The sequence below is a fragment of the Diuraphis noxia genome, unplaced genomic scaffold, assembly GCF_037042655.1.
Source record: "Diuraphis noxia isolate RWA-SAM2 unplaced genomic scaffold, SU_Dnox_SAM2 contig0005, whole genome shotgun sequence".
In the NCBI taxonomy this organism is placed as follows: Eukaryota; Metazoa; Arthropoda; class Insecta; order Hemiptera; family Aphididae; genus Diuraphis; species Diuraphis noxia.
In genome coordinates, this window is record NW_028301715.1 from 36,423,879 (window position 1) to 36,444,832 (window position 20,954).

Consider the following 20,954-nt stretch of genomic DNA (forward strand, 5'->3'; position numbering starts at 1 on the left):
AAAAATTGGACTATAAATGCTTATAAAAAATAATCGTGCCTATATATGTGTCGTTAATATTTTTAGATAACTATAGGTATAATAAAACCTTGTATTACATTTTAAAGCTTTTTGACCGAACGAATAATTTTTTATTGACATTTTTAGAAAAAAAAACCAAGGTTACTAAACAATTTTTCAATTATTTTTGTTTTCCCGATTGTTTTAAAAAATACTGAGAATTTTCAATTTTGACCTCTCAAATTTCAAACTAAATCCAATTTCCTTCCAAAAACTCCTATCAAGGTTTATAATTAGAGCATTTTTTCTACTAGAAAAGTTGAGAAGTTGAAGTTGTACAAACATTTTTAAATACCTCACCTAAACGTCTACAATTATTAGAATGGACAAAATAAAAATAAATAGTAATTCATTTTCAAGCCCCCCCCCCCCATTGAAAATCCTGCGTACGCCTCTGGGCAGTAGGTATATGTGATGAATGTTTATGATAATATACCTACATGTATGTTGAGGCCCTTATATTAGCACTTAAAGGTTAGGTTAGGACGTTAGGATAGGCTATCGTAATGGTGATTCACAGCGATCGTTCTAACACATTTATAATTTTTATTTTGAACTAATTCAAATTTTTATATTTTGGAAATTTCAAGTAATAAAATACTTATAAGGACCCTATAATATTATTTATAGCTATTTATATAGATTTTTTATACTATTTAGGAAAGACCTGATTTGTGATATAGGTACACGCTATTTTGTTAGATGCAAATCACTAAGATGATTTTTTTGGAATATTTTTAGAATATACGTAGCTTTCCTTAAATGTGTACAATTGATTATTGTTAAAATATTTAAGATCAAAATTCCTGCAATTTTATGATATTCATAATTGAGTGAAGTGTTTTTCTAAAACAGAATATTTCCGTTTTTATCTACTTATGAAATTTAAACATGTAGTTATAAGCAGCTAGATTGATATAGTTATTATGAAATCATTGTGTATTGATAATTTTATTGTATTGTATTGTAATTGTATTGTTTTGGAAAAAAAGTAAAAATTATGACTGAACAGAGTATTGAGAAATAGTTGAGTTGAATACATACACAACAGAAAAGGTACTAACTACTTATAATGGAGATAATGAGTTTTGCAACAGAAAACCAAACTATTATATTTAAATTGATCTTAGTAAATAGCTGTTAGTGAAAATAATATGTTTATCAAACAGGATAACAAGTTGTTTTGTCCGCAATGTAGGCACTGTGTTATTTTCACTGCAAAATATAAAATTACTTACAAGTATTATACAAAATGACATACTAGGTAGTTAAATATATTGCAAAATGCACTGTTTCTGCGAAATATTGTTCCAGTAACCAGTGGCGTATTTACAATTTTTGATTAGGGGGGGGGGGGGTGTCATATCATAATACAAAATAATCTTACTATAATTATTATTATAATATTTAAATATTTAAAATTTAAGGTCTCCAGACGCATTCAATAATTCTTTGGGGGGGACCCCCCCCCCCATCCCAATCAATTTCACATATCCGAACAAATCCGTCAAGCACTTGGACCAAACCCAAAGAATGTAAAAAACTTAATTTTATTCTTAAAAAAAACAGAATTGTACAATTTAATTTAATCTAGAAAATGTATTTTATTAATGGCTTAGTTGTCGATGTACTTTGATCAGTAAAAAAAATATATATATATATATAATAGTACATCAAATAGTTTGTATATTATTTATATTTTTAAATACCATACATACCTAAAAATTCTAAAACGTAGGTACTTAAAATTACTTATACGTTATCCTATATTTTTATACTATATCATAATATCAATAATATCGTATACCTACAATATGCGTATAAAAATGTTGTGGGATAACGATACTATAGTAATAATAATATTATTTAACTGTGATTTGTGTTAATATATTTATTATACTTAATCTAACACTTTTTTAGGAGAGTAAATATTGACTTGATTTCCATATGTACGGTATATCATTCGACTGATTTTATATTATATATTACTATATTAGGTACAACACGTAAAATTTTGAAATTTTTTCATAAACTTGTCGTTATAGAGTTAGCTATATAGAGATTATGAGAGATTGTAGCCTTTAATCTAAGGTTTCTTATTATTCATTACTTTATAGTAATTAATAGAGATAGTACTTTATAGTTACAGTGAAACGTGAAACCTTTTTTAACGGATACCTCTAAATTGCAGACTTTATTTGGGAACAAAACACAAACTTTTTACAAATTTAACTATCTAAAAAACGGACATCTTCAAATAGCAGACACATTTTCAGTGACTAGTAGTGTCCAGCATTTAGATATTTCAGTAGGGCAACGGGCATGATAATATATTATGTGATATATTTGAACATTTCAATAAAAAAAATCTTCTATACCACAGTAATTACAGCATATAATATGTTATTATAATAGAATATCATCAGTCCAATAGTAGTTTCTATTTACGATTTTTTTTATCATTGTTAAAATTCTTTAAAAAAAAAATTTTTTTTTCACTTTAGCTGCTGTTCTTATCCATATTTTTTTTAACATGTCGGAAAAGGATATTTTATGCTCGTTGCATATATACCATAATAATCCATTCAATTATATCAGCTTTTGAATGCAAATCTGGATTTGTTTAACTATTTTTATCCTAATACATTCACAGATACTTTTATTTGTAAATAATAGAAAAATAATATTATAATACAGTGCGCGTATTATAAATTATAATTCAATAAAAAGATAATGAATTATTATCCCCGTGCAAGCCGTAATATTGTACATTTAATATATTAGGTAATATAATAAGATATAAAATTAGTGGTATATTACAAAATTCGTGACCCATAATATTATATAAGTTTCATAATTCATTTTACGGTGAGCAAAATTTAATTTTAAAAACAAAAGCTTAAAAAAACTTTTTACGATATCGCGTATCATTTACACTACGCCAAAACGTTTAGTTTGCATTTATAGGTACACAAAGGTACCGAAAGAGTATCTATATACTACAGCAGCAAGAACGTGCCAGCTATATAATGGTTAATAATATGCTAATAATGTATTATAATACCTATGTATATATATTTAACAAGGCGATGTTATTTTAAAATACACTTATCAGTATGCCACTCGTTTTCTATATGGGTTGTCATTGTGTGATCATTTTTTATGACACACACTGTTGTCCATTAAAATATATAGCTGTACTTACCAAAAAAACATTTAAACGTATCAACGAAATTCAGATTAATTAGAGGTCACTTATATAAGTTTTGTCTGTATAAGTTATACAACAGTAAATTTACTTACAGTCACCTACGGCCTACGGGCCACTCACAACACATTTAACGTGGGTGTCGACTGCCATCCCTTTATCCCTTTGTGTGCGCCACTTATTAGTTATTATATTACACATAATATGTAATGCTAAAAGCCCAACACTAACAACAACCAGTAGCCGACTTTCTATAAACATGTACAGGCACCCAAATGTATTTAGAGGAATATGCGTGCGAGAGTCAGTTGACACGAATGGAAAACGCGAATTATTTAAAATAATAGCTGAATATCCGTTACACGGTTCATCGTCGCTAAATTGTGGGGGTGACGCGGATATAATATAGAATAATGAAAATAATAGTATAATAATAACATGTTTACCCCCTTCTCGACTGCTGTGCGATAATTGGTCTCTCTGTTGTCGGCGGCGGTGATGTGATAGGGGTACACGCCATCAGTGGCATGCATTACACACACACACACACACACATACATTATTATATATTGCACATTTTATAGTGGCGACGACGAGCATAAACCATGGCAAAATGCGTTATCTTCTATCTGTTATCGCCCGAGCACACGCCATTACGTCATTACGTATTACGCGCCACCACCGCGCCGGGCTGTAACGAAATTGTTTTTGACGTCTTTTTCACAAACACACGCACCGGCGTTTACTATATATATATTTTATAGGGGATGAGTATTTTTTTTTTTACCCGAGCCTAACTGAAATCAAAAATCCAGGAAAAAATATTTTATTTATCACCCGTCGAAATATTATAATATACCACTCCACAGCAATACGATACTAAAATAATAATATATAAATTGTACTACTGCTGTAGTCGCGTTGCCGGGACGTGAGTTCGCGCTCATAGCATAATAATATCATATACATTGCACACGCCCACACATAGCATAAGCTCGTATGATGATAGTATAACAATAATAATGATAATAATAGTAATAATAATACACAATACGAGCGCGGGAGAACCGACAGACGGCATTATAGATTTCGTCCCGTCGTAATCTCGGAAAAGGGATAACGATGCGATGCGCCAGATTCGGCATCACATTATTATTATATTATATTATTATAAACGTGCGTTGTTATCGTCGTCATGGTCACTATATAATCGCAGTCATCGTGGTCTTGGTCGTCGTCGATGTGTCGGACCCCCCCCCCCTCCTATGCAACTCAATATATGTATTATTATAATATTGTATTATACTCTGACATCAACGACGACCGATACGTATAAAATAATTCATATAGAATATTGTAATGCGCCTATATAGGTATATATGCGTGCATTCGCTCGAGTTCAGGGCAGAGGAGAAGTATATAACGACCAGCTGTATAGTGTGTACGCATATAAGACGTATATAACATGCGCCAATGACGATAATAACGATGACGAACGAGACGTTATATATATATCCACTGTGGTGCGCGAGAGGTCGCAATCCCCAGAGGACTGGTGGTCGCAACTCATTACGCACCCAGTGATGATGCCTACTCCGTTGCAACCGAACGAAATGCCTTACATAAATCTTACGGTATACGTGCGACAAACACGCACAAGTCAATATCTGATACACGAACTATTATAGGCACCTACTCAATTATGGTGAATATTCCTGCGATCAGATCCGGTTTTTGACTTTCCTGGCAAGCTGGATAGGTTAGGTTAAGGTTGTAGGCTAGACGTGTTGCTTATTTTTATCGAATAATTTGCTACATTCAGATTTTTAACACAGTCGTTGTCCGTTGATCTGTTACAGAATAAATGAATTACTATCTCTAGGTACCAACATGCGAGTTGGACGATCATTTGAATTGTCGATTAATTCGATTCGTGATTTTGCATTCCGATAGATATGATAGGTAATAATAATATGGTCGAAACGTGTAAATGGATATTATTATTATATTTATGAGTTTACGCACGGCTCCAGTTGCGTATACTCGACAATAACACATATTCGTGTATCATATACTGGTACAGGTATAATATTGTGATGAGAATACGTCTATAATAGGTACCACGCAAGTATAATGTGTTAGTGTGTCACACAGCATCCTGACGCCGTAATATAATAGATATTAGGATGATAGTAATATGTTAAATGCGTAGTAAGACTATACGCTGTCAGAACCCGAATAATAGACACTACCATGATGCTATGCACGTGCACATTCACCATCAGACGAATAATTATTATTTGTTATCCACGTCAAATCAAAATTTGATTTGATATGAACAGGCACGATGTATTATACATTTCAATTGTAGTTTTCAACATTGATACATATGTATATGTACCAGGTACCTATGTTTATATATTTAATATTACGTATATTATATTTACTCTATATATATATTATATAGTATACACTATACCAGTCTGTAGATATTCACCCCTCCCCACGCCTATTTTGCTTAAATTTACTCTTAAAATATCAAAATTATTTTTTTTTATATAAATAAAATAACTTTAGAGTCAACGATATTTAAAACAAAATTATTCTAATACACATAATGATATATTAATATTATAATTGTCTCCGTCTAGTTGCTAGTTTGATACAGAAAACATATTTGTTATTGGTATTATTGTTCATTTTATCAGAATCTCAAGGACTAATTATATTTTGAAAACATCCAAAATCATAAAACACAAATACAAAAAAATGAAACATAAAAAAATGTAATATAAAAAATAATAAGTTAGAACTTTGTAAGTTAGGAAGTTGAATTATTTCAACATCATTCAAAATTTATGAAGAACCTAGCTTATACGGCAAGTTACAAATAAAGCATTTTTCTATGAATTCGCAGCCCTAGTAATAATAAAATATCTATCCATATTCCACTTTTTTTTTTAAATAAGTAATTGTTACATTAATGATTAATCACATATGTATTTCCATACATTTTTAAAAAATTGTATGTTCTGAATTTTTCGAGGGATCTACGCTTGATTTAGAATGGATCTAAGTTCATCAAGCCCACACTTGTACTTATATATGCAACACAATAATAAATACATTATGTGATCGTGAGAATTGGAAAACCACGACTTTGCAAAACAATTCGCTAATATAGTAACTATTACTAGTGGTATAATAATACCACGCAATATCATGGTAAAAACAACCGTGCTTTTTTAGTGTTTTTTGGTGGACGTCCAAAACAATGTCGTTGTCTAAAAACATAATATATACGGATAATATTATTATTACAATATAATCTAAGAACGTACATTATAAAACATTTATTTGGGGGCGATCCAGGGCCCTTTTGTTCTCGTGGAGCATAATAATACCACTCTCGTTCTTTCACGGTTTGTATAGCAAATACAGTGAAGTAAGTCACTGCAGTGTAGTATAATGACTATTATGCTTATAATAGTGTTAGTAGTAGTATTAAAGTAATTAATATTATTTCAATACGTTATATCATTATGTATATGCATGCAGTTTACTTATTTCATGCTGAATCTAATGCTGTTGAGCCCATGATGATTCATACAAAACCGTATTGTGTGATCTTAAAGGCAATGTCAAAACACTCAAAACTAAAAAATACACTTTTTTTATTGAATTATACATTATTATAATATTACAAATTTACAACTATATTTTTTTTCACAAATATAAAAATATGAGAATGATTGTGTTTTATTTTGAATCTGATTGTTATGTATAGATGCACAGATTAATAGTTGTCTGATTGCCGATCATTTTGTTGAAAGTTATTTTCAGTTTTGTATACTACAGAAGTCAGAATTCTGTCGACTTCTGATGTCCTCTCCCCCAAACAAAAATCCCAGTACGCGCCTGTTTAAACGACATCATAATTATATATGTATAGGTCATCTGTATAGTAAATCATAATCCAAGTATAATATTATAATATTAATATTTTATAAATACGTATAATCACGCTTATACCTATGTATATATTTTATTCTATTATGATACTACCTAGCAGAAGTATGCCAACCATAAAGTTTTTCAATCTGGTGAAACCCCACTACATCCACCGCAGCATCGCGGCCCGGACTACCCCACATTCTATTCAAGTATATACACACAATGTAACACGATAATCGTCATTGTGTCCGATCGATTTATTTTATCGCGGTACACATAGGTGGGAACTTATACAAGGGGTTTGAGAGTACAAACGCAATGAAAAAAATAAAACGGATATGATATTATTTTGTACACTTGTTAATTATAAAATATTATTTAATAAAATAATATATTTTATCATCAGTAAGAAAATTTTAATTGGAATATAATTCACATAAAAAACATTCGCCATTCCTTCAATGTTATATAATAATATATATGTTATATAAGATGTTCCTGGGATTTTTTATCTTTGTTAGGTGAAACTAGAAAATTGCTTTACAGTGAAATGTTATTTTAAATATTTCAAATTTGAAATAGGTACCAACTAATATAATGACTACCTACTATTTTTTATGATTTTAAATACAATAGTTTAAATCGAATTTATGAAACTTATATATAAGTTTAACGCAGTAAGCTACTTACGACGGACAAAATAATTTATTTACCATTTTAATAAATAATAAAGGGGAGCTTTAAACTTTTCATCATAATATACTTCTTCCGGTTTTATATTTAATGAGCGAACTTTGTTTTCGAGTCAACCGCATGAATCAATATAATATATATATATATATATATATATATATATAAAAAAGCGTTCTGGTCTCGCTTCGCTCATGTCGTGCGTCGGCACAAGATAATAGTGCGCTGTGTATATTAATTTAAATTTAAACGCGGCAGTATTACAATTTAATTATTTAAATCTAAAGCTGACGACTTGACAATATAATACTATTATATATAATGGCATTCGGAAAACGATCTTATATTGTTCGAAGTTCGGTCCAAATAGATCCTTCGTCGTCGTCATCATTGGTGTCTTCGAGTTTGGTTAGGTAGCCGGTGAATACTTTTCACAAAAAATGTTGATATTAAAAAATTACTAACCAATACCGTGGACTTATTCAGCTCATAACCAATGGAAGGTACGGATTGAACATATATGGATGCACAAAGGTATAACCTATACCTACAACATAAAATATGATATTGTAAAATGCTTCAAAATGCAACGATGTTTTCCAGTGAATAAAAAAAATCACATAATATCAACATCAATCCATAAGCTCGATACAGGACATTCGACGACGTGTCGTTTCTATTGAATTGATGCCGGACGAATTTCATTGTAATAGCGTTACGTTTCCGCTGGGTATATATAAAAATAAAGAAAGAAACGAATATCGTATATCCAATCATATGGATTAAATTAGTAATCGTGGGAAATCGTTTTCTAGAATCTGCGATACAATAGTTAATCACATTGCGAGATTTTTGAAATACAACCGAAATAACCACATAATATACTATACGCGCCACCGTACTCAATAATATGTCAAGCAGTTTATTGAACAACTATAATATGTCCACAACTGCAGTGATTGAAACGTCTATAGTAGTTTTATTGTACGTTTATGTGATTGGAAACTTTATTGATCTTCGCGCAGTATATGTTGTCATTATATGTCTCGGAAACCTCTGCAGTTGAGTATAATATTCTAGATGAATACACATCGTATTAATAAACGCCCTTTGAAACAGTAAAATAAAATATAATATTTTGCTCGTAATTATAAATTTGTGTACGGTATTAAACATCATAATTCGGAGTAGAAAAAAAAATATTAAAAAAAACCCGTCAGATTTATATTATAATATAGGTAGCAATGTTTTCTTTGATTTTCACTGCTTTTCAGAATGGAACTTTCTTTAAGTATACCCCATCAAAGCGAATATTATTACATTGTTATAATATTCTTACTCTCGCAACGGGACTACTGGCAAAATTCGGAAAGCAATTAAAACTGCTGAGAACTCAGAAAATTCACAAGTCGACTTTACAGCCCATCGTCGGTTAGACCAAGGTAGTATAGGTACCTGCTACGTATCTAGTTAATAAAAAAAAACAGAACACCCAACAAAATTATGTTGATCGTATTTTACTTATCTTTTTTTCGTACCTAACAAAAATCAACAATGCGCTTGATGCTATTAATCACTACACAATATAAAATATAATATGAATACAAAATACATGTACAGAATTACAACCGTATACGGATACGTATTGGGCCCAAATAAAATAATTATCAGATAAGTATAATATTATTTTTAGTATTTATTTTTATCTTATTTATTATAAATCATAATACTATTGATTAGACTAAATTATTTTATAAACTAGTAGGTAAACTAATATCATAAAATCCTTAATACATTACTAGTGATAAAAAATAGTAAATAATAAAATGTAATAGCTAGGTAAGTAATAAGTATATTTTTATTTTCTATATCATACAAACAAAAGGTAAAAAAAAATTCTAAACACTTTTTATTGAATAACTTCAGTAAAAAAAAAAGTTATTATACTACATAGCTGGGATGACGATGACACGTATAATCAAATAGACTAAAATTATAATCTAATTTACAAATAATTATATAATTATACGAAATTGTTCCTATGTTGTATTAAAAGTTATATAATATTCTTCAAACGTTCACATTTTTTTTTGTTCTTTGAAGGGATGGAAAGAGAGTTATAAGCCACCCTTCCGTTGATCGCCTACCATGTATTTTATGATTTTTTTATACATCGGTTGGTTATGTTGGTTATATAATAATACAATTATTTTATATTATGCGTATACTACGTAATTATTAATTAACAACTACTAATTGTGTGTCCCAAAAAGTAAATCTCGTTTGCATTGTTCTGAAACAGTCGTTTCATAGTATTGTCCGCGTATTGTTTCGGTGTACGTAATAATCACATCGCTAGAATAACGTAATTAATAACGGCAGCTATTTACCAGAAGAAAAGCGATCTGTCAACGAAAACAAGTTTCCAACAAAAACATCTTCTCGTGCCTAAGATATTTTATTTGTAAACAAAAATGTATAATGGTGTTGAAGTACCTCTTTTTATTAAGATATATTTTATCATCTGTTATCTAAAAAATACGGGTACATTTGGAACATGCAGGTAAATAATAATAGTTTCACATGAATAATCTGTGGAGCAAACTGTTAACTATCAGTTAGCAAGTACCTACTTAAAAGAAAAAAAATTAACTAAATACCTATGTGTTATATTGTAATATTAAATAGGTTGATATAGAATAATTATTTCACTTAACTGCAAGTAGTCACTCTTTTAAATGATAACATAATAGATTTTTAATTTCATATTTTGGAGCACAATATTATTCACTATATTTCGATTTATAAAAATCAAATTTTAAACCATCATAAGTAGATAAGGTTTAAATTAGTGGAATGGAGATATATTTTGTGGGGTTACTACTCGTCTTCTCTCAACAAACCGTTAAATACTTATAAGTTATAAGAGTTATAGGTCATAAACTACTTGTTAAAAATTTGAATTTTTATATACATTGAAGAAGGTACTCCAAAAAATATTCTGCTTTAGAATAAAGAATTAAAATTATATGTCACCATTAAAAGAAGTTAAAAAGAATTGATATGTATGCATTTATTCACTTAATAATAAAATAAAATCATCTACGTTTCATAATAATATCTAAAATTCACTTTAAAGTTTAAATCGATAAAAAAAAAAATTAATAGTACAGTATTATAAAACTAATAGGGTATACTGCAAGGTATAGAATGAAAATAAATAATAATAATAGCCATTAATTCATGTCACAGTTACATGATTAAAATCTCAAATAAATATTTTTATTTTCAATGTAGCTATACGTCATACGAAATTAAATTACTGTTAAACATTTTATTAATTCTCAAAAATGCTCCAAAAATCATGAAACGTATTCACAAAATTAAACGATCTTTAAAAATGCACTAAAAATATTTGAAAATATAATAATAATTTCATATAATGATGTAGTTCACAAGTTCACAACCTATGTTGAAAGAAATCTATTAAGCAAAATAAAACGTGTATAGATGTAAGCAGATCCTTTAGTCCCAATACAGGCACATGACTCTTTATTAGATATAAATTTTTTATAAATCATTCAGCATTAGATTAAAATTACCTGAGTGATGCATTTTCGACAATATTTTGGTGTTATACCTACGTTGATTAAAAATAACATGTTAATAAGTGACTAACTATTTGGAGGCGGGTAAATTAATACGCCTATCGTCGCTAAATTCGATAAAAAATGTTCGGGTGCTATACACTAAAATCTACTGAGAAAAAGGGAAAGCCTCTCTGTTGCAGCAGTACGGCAGTTAATGAGACGCGAATGCGACGATCGCTGTTGACGGGTCGACGGAGGCTTATTGTGTACCGACAACGGTGCCGGATGAAGGAAGGGGAAAGATGTAGGCAAAAAGGGATAGATTTACTTTAGGCACAGTTTATTTGCAAAACGAAGCCGACGATAATGATGACAGCGACGAGACGGTTGTCAGAGATGAGATTGAAAGAGTTTATATGATATAGCCATAATAATAGTAATAAAGCGGGTGCCGCTGATGTCGTCGCTATCGTAATCGATGAAACTTCTCGCGAGTGATGTTCGCAGGTGATTTACACTGGTGCAGTGCTCCACAGGAAGTGGATGAACAAGGTGTACCTGTATATAATAATATACACAGACATATTATTTTAATGATATATTACATCCGGTGGCGCGAACGGTGGGACTGCTGCCGCGCGACCGGCGTTGAGTATTAATGAGTAATGAAGACGCGACGCGAAACCTGCAGCTCTACCCGACTAGCACGCCGCCGGACGACCCCGCACGCGCGCACGCGCCCAACATCGGCCGACCCTCCCCCTTTCGTCTCCTACAACAACCCTTTACTCCGACGGCGCGGCGTGTATATATGTATATTATCTCTCCGTCGAAATAATATTTGACTCATTAGCAAATTGAAAACGACGACGATAATATATTATATATATGTACGTACACGCGCGTATGTGTATTTACTACCCTGTCGCATCGAGCGCGTACTTACTTAGTATACAGAGTGGTCGTTTTTTTTGTTTTTCGACAGCGTTCTCCGTCAAATGTCTATTATTATGATACGACGGCGTTTGTGTTGGCGTTAAATAATAATATAATATATATATTATTATTTCACTGCATTGTGTTCTTCAAACAAATGAATCGGGTGCAGCACCTTTATTCGATGACAATGAAGCGTCAGATCGTATATAATATATACATATATGTATTATAATTATTATATGAAGTTCACTGACGGTATAACAATATACAAAACCGTAGTGTATATAAGTATATTATAGACATCATATTATATAGTAGTGACTTTGATTCGGTTGTACACGAATGGTTGGCTTACAGTCATCGACTTAGGTTTACGAATTTTCCTTCAGCATCTGGAGCATATATAATATTATTTTCCTCGAGTAATACACCTGTAATAGGTCGTTAAGATACGGAGGTCTCGCATCGCGATTAATATAACCCGTCAAATATAATAGCTCATATTTCATCACCCTTGCATGCAATGATGACTATTGCGTCTTTTGTGTATTTGCATATTATTAGATAAGTTTAATAGTAAAAATACTTTTTTTTTCTTATTTACCTACTTTCTTACCATATGTTATCTGATCAACCGAATGACAATTGTTTTTTTTTTTTAAATCTTCGAATTCAGCCTTAGCGCCATTAGCACGGTTTCTACATATTTTATACTGTGCGTTCTGGCAGCAGTAATCCGCGTAGTTTTCATACATCACTCTTGTTACAGGGCATATAATTCAAAAATACCTATGTATAAGATAATGATAAAATAACAATAATATATTATATTATATATAAGACCATGTGAACACTGACCCCCCCCCCCCCCCCTCAAGTTAGAATGAAATGTTCAATTAAGACACTGCCCCCTTAATAAAATCCTGGTTACATGCTCACACCCTATAGCGTACTATTACATTACATATTTATATATTTAGTATACTTACTACTTACATTTGACGGCGGAAGTCGTTCGTGCGTAACTGAAATATAGAACACGCGTTGTTGTCGAATAGATTATATTGAAACATCGTTATTTTTGTAGATTAATATTACGTTTTTTTGCCGCTTATTATTATTTCTATAGTTATTGTGACACCAAATACGATCGATTTGATCATATACCGCCAACGTGCTCTCATAACAAAACAGGCTTACTATTATTACAACTAGAATGGTATTATACATGGCACATCAGCATATTAAAACATAGACTAACATAAAATTGAAAGTGTGTATAGTATTTTTTTTATCAGTGATTAAAATACGCATAATATGATTATAATTTAAAATGGTATATAACTTACATTATGGTTTTATGTAATTGCTCAGTATAATAATGGTAAAACTTACATAATCTATATAGTATGGTAAAATCGTATGGTATAATAATAATTATAGTTTTTGCATTGGCTTTTTTCTATAAAACATTTTGCAATTCATATGCTATTCATTTTTTTTTGTTATAGTTAGTACTTAGTAATTATTACTATTTATATATATATATATATAGTTGTGTACACCGTGCAGGTAGACCCATTATATTTTATTTTGTTACGCAAAAATCAAACGATGGACATTATAAATTATTATTTTTTTTTTATTATTTATAACATGTACCTAAGGTTTCGAGAGCATTGTATTATATTATGGTATTTATCAGTAATTCATAAAATGTTGGGTTTTTTCGGTTATTGATAAAGTTATTTTATGTATTGCATAAATATATATTATATTTCAGCGCAATTATTATATGGTTAGCGCAGACATCAAAAAATGCAATAATAAAAAACAATATTTTACTACGAGTATAATAATTTAATAATTATATATTTATTTGTGAAAATGCGTCATGCGATTTTTTTCATACTCCATAATCATCATATATTGGTGAAAATTCTTTTATATTCATATTTATACACGTAGTCTTTTTTCCACTGTGTAGGAACCAACATACGTACCTGTTTTTTATCGTTTAGGAACTTAGTATACAGGGTGATTCTTTTATCAAACAACACTTATATGGTGTTTGTATGTAAATACCACCTAACATACACCTATAACACACAAACACCACCCAAAACCACCCAACTTTGGGAAGCTATATCTTGTAAACGGATTAACGAAAAATGAAATTTAAACGTGAAAATTCATTGAAAAAATAGCCTTTTTAGTTTATGAAATTTTAAGTATAGGTTGTCATTTGAAAATCAAAAGTTGATAATGGTTAACCTGATAAATATAAAGGTGAAAATATTAAAAAATATATAGTTCTAGAACAAGATGGTTCTAAAATTTTGAAGAAAAAAAAAAATTTGAAAAAAGTCAATAGTTTTTGAGATAATGAGTGTTGTTTGATAAAAAGAATCACCCTGTATACCCCCTTAGACCTAGGTAGTCTTGTATATCCACGGTACGATATTACTTTCATGTCAAATATGTACATATATGCACATATCATGCTTTACCTGCAACAAAGTAAACTATAAAATTGTTTCAATTGATTAAATTTTTTCCAGTGTAAATATACGTTGAGTTTCATTTTAACAAATTTCTTCACCGTAAAAACCAGTACCATTTTTTATGTACGCCTATAATGTGTATAAATGGTTTTTCAGGCGACGCAGGAGTGTTGGATGACAATTACGGAAGATACATTGGGTACATTAAGGGCATCGCTCATGGTGTCCGTGGAACCGTGTACGCAGTAGACGAAAACACGCTTTTCATCCGGGAATTTTTCTACGATGGTATTGGCCCGAGTAAGTATATAATATGAAATAATATGATATAAATAGATCGAACTTTAGGCATTTGAACTTAGATAATTCGTATCAGACGACGTCTGTCCTATCAGATCCTGTTTAAGACGCCCGAATACGCACTTAATATAGCCATATAGCATATTATATAGGTATATTTGTATAAAATTCACTGGGTGATCTAACCAATGATATGCTCACCACCCTTTTACACGTTAGTAACAATAGTAACAATTCATTTATTCAAATTATTATTTTACGAACCTTTATGCTTAGGTTCTTTTTTAATTATTTAGATTATTTATAACATTTAAGAAGTGTCTTGGTGGGCTTGTAGCATTACAAACTACTATTATTCAAATGAGATCCTCCGTTTATCATTGCAAATAATTGTGAAGAAAGTGCATTTTTGATGAATTTAAATAGAAATTCTAACAAATAAATTCTGGATTATTGAACTTAATGTATCAACTAAGGATATAATAATGTTCTCGATCGTAATTTTACATATAGACAATAATATTAACAATATGTATTGTTATATAGATTATACATTGGATGTTATATATTTTAGTACAATTATAAAATTATTTTCAGACCATAATATGTACAAATTATAAAATATAATTATTTCAATATTAATTATTGGATCAATATTCTTAAAGCATTTTAACTCCATATATTTTAGACTTACTACGTCATGAAAAGTTAAAAACTTAAAATTACTCTTTCAAATTTCCATTTATACAAATTAAAATATACATAAAAAATATTTGCTATATAATTATTATAAGTAAATACGAGTATAATAGTCGTAATATACTGAGTTGAAAAAAAACGTATATATGACCTGTAATGACCATAGTATATACTTCTTAAACGCTGTAAAATATTCAATAATTAGAAAATATAGTCAAATCAAGTCACTTCAAAAAAAAATAAAAATAAAAATATATATATCACAATTTAAATAAATCCATATTATAATTAAAGAAAAATTGTGGGTGGAAATGGCGACTAGTACCTACATTATTATACAGCGAAGCTTCTATATTACAAAGTCTCAAGGGCACCAAAAATATTCATGTCATAGAATTTCGTTATATAAAATTAAATAATTGAATTTCTAATTTAGTTTGTTTTTTAAAAAAAATATTCGTTTTACAGAAAATATTGTTAATTTAAATTTTGTTTATAGATATTTCACTGTAATAACGTACCTACTTAATTTAAAGTTATTAAGGCATACCAAAATATCATGAGTCTTATCGTTACTGTATAATATTATTTTAAAATTAAAATAGGTATTATACGTATATTATATAAAACACATTATTATTTGAGTCAAGCAAGCAACGTCAAAATTGATTTTTTCCAATTGCGTTTTCTGTTTGTATATATTTTTTTTTTGCGTCCATTTAGTGAGAATTTCTGTTATGAATACGAAAAACAAAACTTCTCCATTTTTTAATAAGTTTATTTCATGTACTTTATTATATGTTAAATAATATTCATGCGATATTTAATATTTTTAGAGCACGTGGATCTTTCTTCGGTTCGACTTGATCAAATTTATTTATTTATAACATAATTTATGACGTAATATAATGTAATACATTAATGTCATGGTACCACCGCGAATGCATTATTGTAGTAGGTATACTATTGACTTTATTTCAAACCAAGTAAAAACAAAATATGCATATTATGATAATACGAGTATTTCTATAGAACAACAGGCGCGTGAGTGTGTTACACTGTGACACGCATTAGACATTAGGTTTCATTGAACATGGTTTTAGTGTCTGTGGTATACAAAATATTATACTCACGAGTAATATAATAACAATAGTAATATGCACGTTTCGTGTTTACAGGGATTATTATAATTGTATTCTAAAATTTGATTATGAAACCACTTCGTATTATATCTATGTCGGAACAGTAATAACTGATTTTTAATTAAATCACGAAATTAAACAGTGTCGGTTTTAAAACTTATGCATATGCATAAGTGCTGTTGTATACTCGAAACATGTTAAGCGTTGTTCTCGATACTATTAGTAAGCAGACAGTGGTATATTTATCAAATAATCACCAAATCACCGTTCACAATCTTGATTAGATTTCAAAAAATTATATTTATTTTAAAAATGATGATACAGCTGCAGGAATGGACTGAAGAAATAAATATTCAATCAAAATACAATCAAGTTTACACAGTGTGTTACATAACGTGTTAAGCTTTAACGTTCAATATAATATGATCCCACTGCCCAAACAAAATACATCATCTTATATTGTGGTATTTAAAATAAATTTTTATTTTTTTATTGTACATTTATCAGCAACGAAAATGAAAAAAAAATACGACGGAAACAAACTCCACTATCCGATCTCTATAGTGCAACGGTCTAATTATAAGTCGTTTACCTATTATAGGTACGTCATGCAGTTTAAGATCTACCCACATCAATTCGTAGTCGTGTGAAGCCTTTTGAACCCCTCTGTATGATGCAAAAATCGTTGCCGCGGTCATACCTAATCGTAGATGTGTGGCACTAATAATGTGTATTATGTGCAACGGTGATTACGGGTCGTGTTATTTGCGTGAATGGAATAGGTCACCCTTTCTATTGTGCAAAGCATCCATTCATTATTTTTTACTGACGACGCGCTGTTATTGTCACTTGTTGACTTATTGGCGTATAAATACATGCACATTGCATTATTGTACTCATTAGTTGCTGGGCCAGGTGGGTGAATATCGAATGTCTTCAGGTTTTATATGCATGATTTGATGTACCTACTTAAAACCTATATGAGTATAAGTATAATTTTATAGGGTGAATCGTGTGATGTGATATTTTTAAAACTAAACGATCATTATTTCAAAAAGTAGATACATTTTTTTAAACATAATTCAAAGAAAATACATAACAACATTTTGAAAAAAAATATAATTTTAGTTTTTTTTAAAAATATTTTAACTTTTTTTCGTACATTTTTTAAAGCAAAGAATCTGAGAATTTCAATATTTAAAAATCGATTATCGAAAGAATTTACATCGCACATAAACGTACGTCTTTACACCGTATACATAGATATTAAACTACATATAATTTGAACAGCAGAAAATGATCAAAGGTCAATAGATGATTGCAATTTTATAACTTCCCCAACTATATTGTAATATTCTGAAAACTCAAAAAGATGCTATTTGAACAGTTCCTTAGTAATTTTCGTATTATATCATGTCAATAGAATTTAAACGGCCTTACGTGATATCCTAATGTTTCTTATATTATACAATTAATTCATAATTATGTCAATGTTACATTATATGTAACAATATTATTGAATTCAACATTAATTGATGAACAAAAATAATAATATTTTACATAATTTTTAATACTTCTGTGTTTTGTATTTTCGTTGCAGCTGCTTATTTTTGGGCTGGGAAATCATCAAGAATTTCTCCGGACGGATTTACCATTCCATATCCTGAGGACTATCCGGCAGTGTGAGTACCTTTATCACTTAATGTTTTGCGAAATGGTTTTAATTTAAAGAAGGTGACAAAATATAAAATTATAATAATTTAATAATTATATGATTATTAACAACTAGATTTTAATTTTCATAAACTTCTAAAAACCGCAATTTAAGATAGGGGATTTCTTGAATAATTAAAACGTGTGTTTCTCGTTAAAATTCAACAGGATTAATAGCACTCCATAAAAGTTAATGCTTTTAACGGAAGCTAGTTATGTAATATATTATATAATATACAATATGCAAAGTCACTGTATTTTAATCGTTCTTTTGTAGTTTTGTAGGAGGCTGTATATAAAATGTATAGTTACTAAAATGATTATATGAATAGTGAATAAATCATTATTAATCTGAAACAATCAAACATTGTGAAATTATGTATTACTACTATGAATGTAATTAAAATATTTATTTTTTTTTTATTTATAAGATTTAAATTTTGTTAGAATTTATGAGCATGCTATCACAAGTTTCAAATATTTTAAAATAATATAGTCATCAGAAAATTAAGTATTAAGGTAAATAATAAGAATTAAAATCTAACAAACGTTTGAAATAATGAATTAAATTGTCTTAATTCGATACGCCTAGGTATAGTATTTAATTTGATTTTAACTTAAATGTATTAGAATAACTATGACATTTTTCGTCTAAAAATTGATTACAATACGAAAACAATTTCAGAAAAATCTTCTAAGCTCGCACTTGAAAAAACCAAAGTTTGGAACGCCACAAGATATTCCTTCAATGTTGTAAAAATGTATTTATTCTAATTTATCGTCTTTAAACTACATTTTGAAATTCCGAAAATCAAACTTTGAGTATAATATATCCATAATTTAAAGATGGTTTGAGTATGCTTAATACAGTTTATTTAATACAGTTGACGATCGATAACTTATTTTTTTTCTTGCCCTCTTTAAATGTGAGGTATGATAAATTCTTCATGAGTATATTTTAATGATAAGATAGACAGTTATAACATTTCTGAAACATTTAGCTTTGCCGTGAATTGTTTTTAAAAGCATTTACCAATTTTTTTTAAGTCATGTTTTGAAAATATTGTATTTTATTTAGATTAAACTTTTTAGGAATTAGCTGGAGGCCTAAATGGGTTTTAATAAGACTTACGTTTTGTACATGGGGAGTATGATATTAATGAGGGTGACTTTGTTACCAATCAAATATTTAATCATGCATAACTGATTTTTTAGGGATTTCACATAAATGTAGAGTTAAAACTTGGTCAAGTGTTAGACAAAGGTAGCTTACTGTTGGCTAGGAAGAGATAAGGATGTCCTAAAGAAATACATTTGCAGGAAAAAGGGCTTGCCTAAATGTGAAAGGTATAGTGTGTACTGATTTGCTTTGCAAAAAAAAATATAAGAATTTATTTTTGTACTCATTGAAATTCAAGTTATCCACAAGAATCGGCTGTAATTGATTTCTAAACTTCTTTTTGTATTCTAATCGTGTGTGTGTATTCCAACAGTAGTAACACAAGAACCTATAGTAACTATATATATTATATAGTTAAGTATAAGTACATATTATTATCTAATACATAATGTAGGTAATATAGATTGTTAATAAATAATTATTATTATTGACGTACAATATTTGGAAAAATTCTGATGGTTTCATATTTATTAGACACTCACTTTCTATTATAGATACCTATTATAGAAGCAGCTACAGTTCTTTACACTTTTCGTATTCTTGGCATTTCGCTCACCCTCATCATTGTTGTAGTTCTAGTTCTTATATTAGTTTAAATACAATTACCGTTAACGCATACTTGCACACGATATAATATGTATATTGAATTTCGATCGATTTGTTTAACGTGGATTTATATATAGTGTATACAGGCATATATATTACCAAGTCTGCGCCGTGACGAATTATTCTGTAAACCCAATACGCAAATATAATATATTATTATAATTTTATTCGGTTACCCAAATAAGTGGTACCTACGTGCATAATGTATATGTAGAGCGATTTCTTGAACGTGTCTTACGTTATGGTGAATACACACTATTTTACATAGGTAAGTGTTTTTCGCGGTTAAAAAATAACTCCACTCGGGTTCATCTTACTAATAAAAATAAAATGTATAAATTCAGTTAGGCTGCCATTTCATCCAGTGGA

General features: G+C 29.4%; 1 protein-coding gene across 3 annotated transcripts in view; it reads left to right on the forward strand.

Annotated features, from left to right (window-relative positions):
• Positions 1–20,954, forward strand: part of LOC107172235 (protein Skeletor, isoforms B/C) — a 104,714-nt gene that overhangs the window by 25,350 nt on the left and 58,410 nt on the right. For all 3 annotated transcript variants that reach the window (XM_089228395.1, XM_089228396.1, XM_089228397.1), the window contains exons 3-4: positions 15,102–15,245; positions 18,687–18,768. In XM_089228395.1, coding sequence (XP_089084521.1) covers positions 15,102–15,245; positions 18,687–18,768 — 226 coding nt within the window. The remainder of the gene's footprint in view (positions 1–15,101; positions 15,246–18,686; positions 18,769–20,954) is intronic.